Below are 8,061 nucleotides of genomic sequence, written 5' to 3' on the forward strand. Positions count from 1 at the left end.
TGATCATCGATATTTCTAGTTTTTATTGGGAATACTACGTTGGCAGGAAGGGAATCCTGTTACTTCCTTGTTATCCCAATGCAGCGCCCTTGTACCCCTCTCAAACATCAGTGAATATTTTGATGCAGAGATTCCATCAAATTCAATGAAGAAATGTCATCTAGGAAAACCTCAAGGGGCATCTCACTTCCATGGCTGCTCCAATACTTCCAAAAATTGCTGCAATTATCCATCAGGTTTCTCTAAATCAAAACAATCTAAAAAATTATCCCCTGTCCTAATACATCTTTAAGATCTAATAAAGTTGTGTATTTGAACACAGCAAAGACAAAAATTCATTTCATATATTTATATGGATGGGAAGACATTTTCATTGAGGGAAAAGAGATATCTAGTAGAAGAGAGTTTCAGTAGATAAAACACTTGAAGGTATAAAAAAACGAATCATTTCTCTAATATCACAGGAACTTTTTATGAACTCTCAACTCTAACTTCTAGGTTCTACTTTGCTAAATATCAAATTTTATGGCTCTAGAAGCAAAAAATTAAAGCCTGGCATAATTATAAGCAACTGAAACACAGTAGAGTTTTGACAGAGAAAAATAAACAATTTCTGGCCTCTTTTCTGTTTTTTTGAGGAACAAATTTTGACCATACAAATAAAACAATCCTATGTGCTGTTTTATTTATGATTAGGTTAAGCAGACGTTAGGAAACTGGTGTGCTTACCAACCAGATAAATGACCATAGTCTCAGAAAAATAACATACTAGAAAATGGACACACTAGAGATATAGATGCTTATTCGATTGTTAAAAATGTCTCCTATATTCCAAGATCCAACATATGAAACTAGAGAATGTGTGATTGCAAGAAAAAGATATAATGAAGCCCAACTTTTATGAGATTTTGGTTTTTAAATAAATTATCTTCCATCAAAGAATGTGATGGGTTTTATAAATGCAGGCAGGCTGAAAGACTCATTTACACGATATAACCAGGAATTGTGACCAAGAATAAAATAAAAATTCAATCTTCTTCAACTTTAGGTCCCTAATGGCTATTAACGTAATATTGGTGATATCTTTCCAGCTTATTCCCTTTAAAACTCAATTCCAACAATTTGCTGATCCCACTGGAACCTCCAATTTAACTTAGTTCCCTGTTCCCCATCCTCTGATGTCCTCCCCTCTCCTTACCATCCTTAAACTTTATGGTGAACACTCCCTTGCATACTTCCTTGACTCTTTGGCTCCTTTGTTTTACTTCTTTGACAAACCACTCCTTGGTCAATTGTTACTGTTTCATCTACTTTCACCTGTAAGATTGAATGTGACTGGAAAAAACCCATCACCATCTGACTCATCTCACTTTATGACCATGGGTATAAGTAGACACTAATACCATCTCACAACCATTCTGAACTTACTCTCCCACTCTCACAAATACTATATCATATCTTCTTCCTATCTCTTGCCTCCTCAAGATATTTTCTCTAACTGTTCTCTCCTCTTATCTACATCATAAATGTTACACTCTATTGGGACATACGCATCATTATAAAAACATGCTATTTCTTCTATCTTAAAAAAAAGAACTCTTCATTCCACTTCTCATGTTAGCTACTAACTCCCAACCCCATTTCTTTGGTCCAGGTGGAGCAAAACTTTGTGAAAAATTACCTGTACTCTCTGTCTCAAATTCTTCTCCCTTCTCCCTACTACTCTTCGGAAGTGCTGTTGCCACAGTCACCAATAGCCTCCACATTGCTAACCCAATGCCGTTCTCAGCTCTCATCTGATTTCACCAATCAGCAGCTTTGAAAACATTGTCATGCCCTCCTCTTTGCTCCTTTTTTTCACTTCACTTGCAGGATGTGACAGATCTTGTCCCCCCCCCCCCCCTTTATTACTTCTCCTCTCCTTTGAAAGCATTCTCTTCTCTTCAGTCTCTTCATGCGGTAGTGCCCTAGTGTGAGACCTCCACCCTCTTCTCTTCCTGTGGTGGCCTCAGCCATCTCATATGGCTTTAAAAACCATCCATATGCCAAAGGTACATTAAGCTATATTTCCAGTTCTATGCCTCTTCCCAACTCCAGATGAGTGTGTACAAATGTTTAATTGATATTTACTCCTGTAAGCAACACAGTTCTCTCCAACCCAGCAGGTCCACACTCAACTCCAGAATTTTCCACCCAACACTTGTTTCCTTGCATATTATCTCCAGTGATGAAAACTACATTCTTCTAGTGGCTTTGGCTAAGACCTTAGAGTCACCTCAGAGCCTTTTTTCAAACGCCAGACTGCCCATCTGTCAGCACACTGTGTAGGATATTTCTTCAACTACCTCTGACCATATTTATTGCCACCACCTTTGATGAAGCCATCACTTCTCACCTGGGTTATTGCTGTAGCCTCTTCTCCCTGTGTCAGCTCTTGGTCCCCTACTGTCTAGTCTCAACACAGCAGTTAGAGTACACATTCCTTTTTATGACTGAGTCAGGTAGATCCTCATTTCATTCAGAGAAAATGTCACAGGTCCCATATGATCTCTTTTGCCGCTACTCTTCCCCTAGCTCACTTTTCCAGTCATCCTTGCCTCTCCATTGTTTCTTAAAACAACCAGGTGCATTCTTGTCTTGAGACATTTTTACCGAGCTCTCCCTTCTGTAACTGTCTTCTCCTAGATCAGGGGTTCTCAAAGTGTGGTTCCCAAGTCAGCAGCAGCGGCATCACCTGGGAACTTTGTAGAATTGCAAATCCTCAGGCCTCACTGAAGATCTATTGAATCACGAACTCCAGTAATTTGTGTTTTAACAAGCCTTCCAGGTGATGCTGTTGTTACTTGCTAAAGTTCAGAACCACTGTCCTAGACATCTACACAGTAACTTCCTCACTTCCTTCGAGTCTTTCCTCAAACATCACCTTCTGAATGAGACCTATTTAAAATTGTACTCTTTACTCCTCCCATAAAACTCCATATTTTGAACTCTGCCCTCTTTTTCCCCTTTTCCATCACCCATCTCATCTTCTAAAATACTATACAATTTACATTTTGACCATGTTATTATCTCACTCTCACAAGACTATAAGCTCTCTGAGGGTAGTAATCATTTTATATTTCATTAAGTGATCACAAGTGTCTCAAACACAACCTGACATGCATTCATAGCACACTAAATATCTTCTGAATTGAGTGGATGGATAAGTGGAACTTCCTTGGTATAGCCAAAGGAAACAATTATACAAGGAAAGTGCACCTAACTAGTAAGCTAGGAGTCCCCTGAGAGGAGGGGTCTGTGAGCCTGAGTAAATCATTAACAAGCAACATCTCGTTTTACTGTAGGGGTGGACCATAGGATGCACATGTATGTAAACACTGCTGACACTGGGCATGTTTTACAGAGCAAAGGAGCAACCTAAGCATCCTGACTGGTGGTCATTTTCTTTTTCTCTATTATTAGGGAGATATCTTGGCTGAAGTCTGGTTGTGGTTCTATTCATCCAGATGGTAGAAGCACAGCCATGTTAACGTTGCCGAATGCCTCCCATCAGGTGCCATGCTGTTGGGGTGAAAAGGCACTCACTGCCTTACTCCCCTTTCCTAACAACAGCCAGTGCTCCCTGACGGCGGTGGGGAAGCTGCTTCTGTGGTTCTTACCTCCTCCCTGGATTGTGGCGGGAGGGTCACAGTACCCTTTTGCCTTTCTATATCCGAGTATTAAAATGTCCCAAACAAAAGCAAGAAAATTTAGGAAGGGGGGAAAAAACACAATAAAATCACATGTGTTTTTTTTTTTAATCCCCACTATGTTCAGCCCAGAGCTAAGTGTTTTTGTTTGACATTGACAATATGGCCCAAAGTCAATGGTTGATACCATGGTAACATTTACAAGTATATAAACAACAAACACAGAAACCTCTGCTAAAATGTCACTTCCACTACAAATTTATTCTGAAGAAAATGTACAATTTTGAGGAACACTTACTCATAGGAACAATGCCAAGAAACACAGGCCTAAATAAATCAGATCAATTTACTGCCATTTACACACATTCAACACAATATGTTTCTTTACGAATGTCTAATGTTGGCCCTTTTATTGCCTTTAAAATGGTCTCCATGTTAGTCTCTGAAACTGACTAACCTAAGTGAAATGACAACTATATAAATTTTTTTTAAAAAGAACCCCTTTAAACTCTAGCATATAGATGATGGTTACATTAATATCATTCCATACTTTTGGCTCCTGACCATCTGATTGCTTTATTCAAGTACAACAATAAAAACTGCTCAGGGAAATGAAGACACAGCATAGGGATTAGTGTTCTCAGCATGTGATAGTGTATTGGAGTCCTGATGCTTGTTTGCATTTGCTTGGAATAAGTATCAAAGGGACAATTAAGTTCTAAGCTGAAGCTACTATTTGAAATCCCAGAAACGGCTCCCGGGAATAATTTGGCTTTTTTGGCGACAATAGATTTTCTGATGAAGCACACCATTCCCTCTTGAAAAAGACCTGGCACGGCTTCGTACGATAAAATCTGACCAATGCGAGGAACATGATGATCAGTTTGGGAACGGGTGTTTTAATAAAAGAAACATGAAATCGGCTGTGCTTTGGCAGGACATACCCCACACCATCATGCAGGCCGTCCTCCTGGCCCACAGCTGATCCCTATCCCACTGCACTGTGCACGTTCCCACTGACATCACTGACAATGCTGGCACGGAGACGATGACATAACCCAAGAGCAGTCATGTTGCATTCTGCTTTGTTAGAGTCACATGAAAAACAAACCAACTTGCCCACCTCCTGCCTCCCCTCCCCACTCGCCACCCCCTCCCAACCCCCCCCCCCCAAAAAAGCCCTCCTCCGGAATAGATCTGAGGCTCAGCTGAGCTGTTCAATATGTACATTTCTAGGCAAGGGTATAAATAGAGATAAGAACATTGCAATTGTAGAAAGGAAAAGGCAAGTCTTAAAAACAGGGATGCAGTAAAATGTAATAAATGTAAAATAAAGGAGGTGCAAAAAGTGGACTTCGAATTATCCAGATCACAGGTTATTAAAGGTTTTGAATCTGGAGCAATAAAATAGGTCAGCTAGTTCGGGAGGAGATAGCACTGGCCTTTAACTGTATTTTATAAAAAATACCAATGCCCTTGCTGGTTTGGCTCAGTGGATGGAGATTCGGCCAGAGGACTGAACGGTCCCGGGTTCAGTTCGGTCAATGGCAGGTACCTCGGCTGCAGGCTCAATCCACGGCCCTGATCGGGGCGCATGTGGGAGGCAATCAATTGATGTGTCTCTCTCACATTGATGTTTCCTTCTCTCTCCCCCTTCCTTCCACTCTAAAAAAAATCAATGGAAAAATATCCTCAGGTGAAGATTAACAACAACAAACAACAACAAAACAGATACCAATGTACTAAGATTCTTACTGTACTGATAATATTGAAGTTTATACATTAATATTACAAACTAGCCTACATTACCCGCATAAATGCTTGATGTGTTCTACAGTTAGCAACTGTGCGTGCTACTTTTATTCTTCCTGTAATCACATCGGTGGTCCCATTAGAAGAGAAGTAAAACCTCGATGGAGACTCTGCCTTTCTGCTCACATCCAAACTCATGTTATAAAACAAAACTGAAAAAAATGTAGAGAGAATTGCAATTAATTTCTAAAAGCATTTATTTTGTTATTTTTGAAGTGATCATAGTCAAAGTTATACAGAATATTGAAAATGTCTTAAATTCTATTCAACAAATAGCTTTTTAAAAACTAACCTGAACTATGAAAGAGGGAACAATTTAAAAATACAAATTACAAAAGTTATTTTTATAAATAAAAAATATAAAAATTTTTCTCTAGGTTTCTTATTTTAACAATATTAAAATCTTTAGTTATTTGCTTAATCCACTTATATGTAAATGTTTCAAAATGGCAGTACCAAATTGTTACTAATAATAAAAGCCCTGAGTAAAGTTTCAAATTTCTTTGGAGTCCTTTTTTGTGCATAGAAAATCTGTCTAAAGAAGTACAGTCAGAGTACTGTGCTCAAATGTCATCTGGAATATTTCTATCTTGTGTGGTTATATAATTAACTTCATATGTTGTTAGGTTCATTTATTTCCATTTGTTTCCAATTTGAGGGGTTGATCTTTTTCTTTTGATTTATTTGTTATTGTTTTTTAATGTAAAGTGAACACATGATTCAAAGTCAAACCTATATAAACAGTGTACTCAAAGATGTCTTCTTTTCCAGCCCTGGGCCCTGGTAAGTCAGCTCCACAATTTTATTGGTTTCTAGTCTGAACTTCTGATTTGTGCAAAAATAAACAAATACAGACAGACATTCTCAATAAATATTTTGGCAGTTCTGGAAGAACTTATTTCAGCGGTCACCAACCTTTCGGACCTCATGGACCACCAGTGGTCTGCAGACCACCGGCTGGTGACGGCTGACTTATTTCAAATCTCACATAGTACACAGTAATCATCTGCTAATGATCTTCAGTAAGCAAAAAAATAAGGAAAATTTACCAGCAACTTTTTTTAAAAAGTCCAAGCCAGATCTTATCAAGAAAGAGCCATTTCTTGAATCTAAAGAGGATCTTTGCAAAACAAGCTGCATCTATAGTTTGTTGAGGTGTTACTCATATAGGAGCAATAATTCGTTAAGTGGTATTTTGAAATTTATGTAACTCCTGAAGTGTTCACTTATATTTTAGGCATAAATAACTCCTCTGAAAGTATTTTATCTATATTTCAGGGAAATCTAAGTATAGAACCTACACTACTCCTACAAATTTCAAATAAATCTGTCAATCTTCCTTTTATTTAGAAAATAAATAATAAAGTCCAAATCAATTGGCTTCAAAATCACAATAACTGAGGTTCAATGCCTTAGAGATATTCAGACAAAAGTAAATGAAGAAAGGGGAATAAAAATCCACTCACAGTAAGAGGCAAAAATGTTTTGGTTTCATTAAACTCTAGTGGCTTGGTGCATGGATTTGTGCACATTGAAAGGAAATTAATTAGAAGAAATATTTTAATATTGCTATTCACCCTTTCTCTATAATAGAAGTGTCAACCAAATTCGCGATTGACAATGACAGATCAAAACAAATGCGTGCAATTGGCGCCAGTGAGAGCTTCATATGTATCACGCATGTGCAAGTCAACTTAGCCTTTTATACCTATAGAATAAACTTGCTTAATTAGAACTTCTTTCTGATGTAGCTAAACTTTTTCCAGCCCAACTTTTTCCAGAAGCACCCCAACTTCTCTTTCAGGTAATTGTCAGCAACACAGCAGTAAAGATCAACACGAAGCAGATTATTATTTTAGACCACGCAAGGAGAACAAAGGGTAAAATAGTTAACTGCAGCAGTGTTTGACTATATCTGTGCAGTGAGAAAAACCGAAGTCATTTTCAAGGTCCACCATTTCTTCTTTTCAGTCAGGTCAAGTTTCTAAGCTTTCCAAATCTTCATTTTCTGGCTAATGAAAAGAAAATATGATTCCACTGAGTCTCCTATCTACCTGCTCTAGGACTTCTGTGAGGATCAAATGAGATGAGGCACAGGAAAACTCTTCACAGACACTTGGTTAAAGTGTGAAATGTTTGCACCTGGCTATAAAGCAAGTCATGTTCCTGGGCTGAAGAAACTGCAAGGAGGCTAGTTGTTGCTAGGGAGATGAAGTCGGGTGTTGCTACGTCACGTCATTACCCGGATGGACACTTAGCATATTAGTCTTTTATATATATAGACTAGAGGCCCGGTGCACAAAATTTTGTGCACTCGGGGGAGATGGGAGGTCCCTCAGCCCGGCCCGTGTCCTCTCGCAGTCTGGGACCCCTCGGGGGATGACCACCTGCTGGCTTAGGCCCGCTCCCCAGGGGATTGGGCCTAAGACAGCAATCAGACATCCCTCTGGCAGCCTGGCCGCCCTCAGCGGATGTCCACTTGCCAGCGGGGAGCAGGCCTAAGCTGCAGTCAGACATCCTTAGTGCTGCTGAGGAGGAAGGACAGGCTCCCCCCACCACC

At 39.2% G+C, this 8,061-nt stretch overlaps 1 protein-coding gene across 1 annotated transcript in view; it reads right to left on the reverse strand.

Annotated features, from left to right (window-relative positions):
- Positions 1-8,061, reverse strand: part of ITGA4 (integrin subunit alpha 4) — a 76,030-nt gene that overhangs the window by 27,952 nt on the left and 40,017 nt on the right. Inside the window, exon 15 of the mRNA XM_006760690.2 lies at positions 5,499-5,653. Coding sequence (XP_006760753.1) covers positions 5,499-5,653 — 155 coding nt within the window. The remainder of the gene's footprint in view (positions 1-5,498; positions 5,654-8,061) is intronic.

This window comes from Myotis davidii, unplaced genomic scaffold (assembly GCF_000327345.1).
Source record: "Myotis davidii unplaced genomic scaffold, ASM32734v1 scaffold370, whole genome shotgun sequence".
Taxonomy (NCBI): domain Eukaryota; kingdom Metazoa; phylum Chordata; class Mammalia; order Chiroptera; family Vespertilionidae; genus Myotis; species Myotis davidii.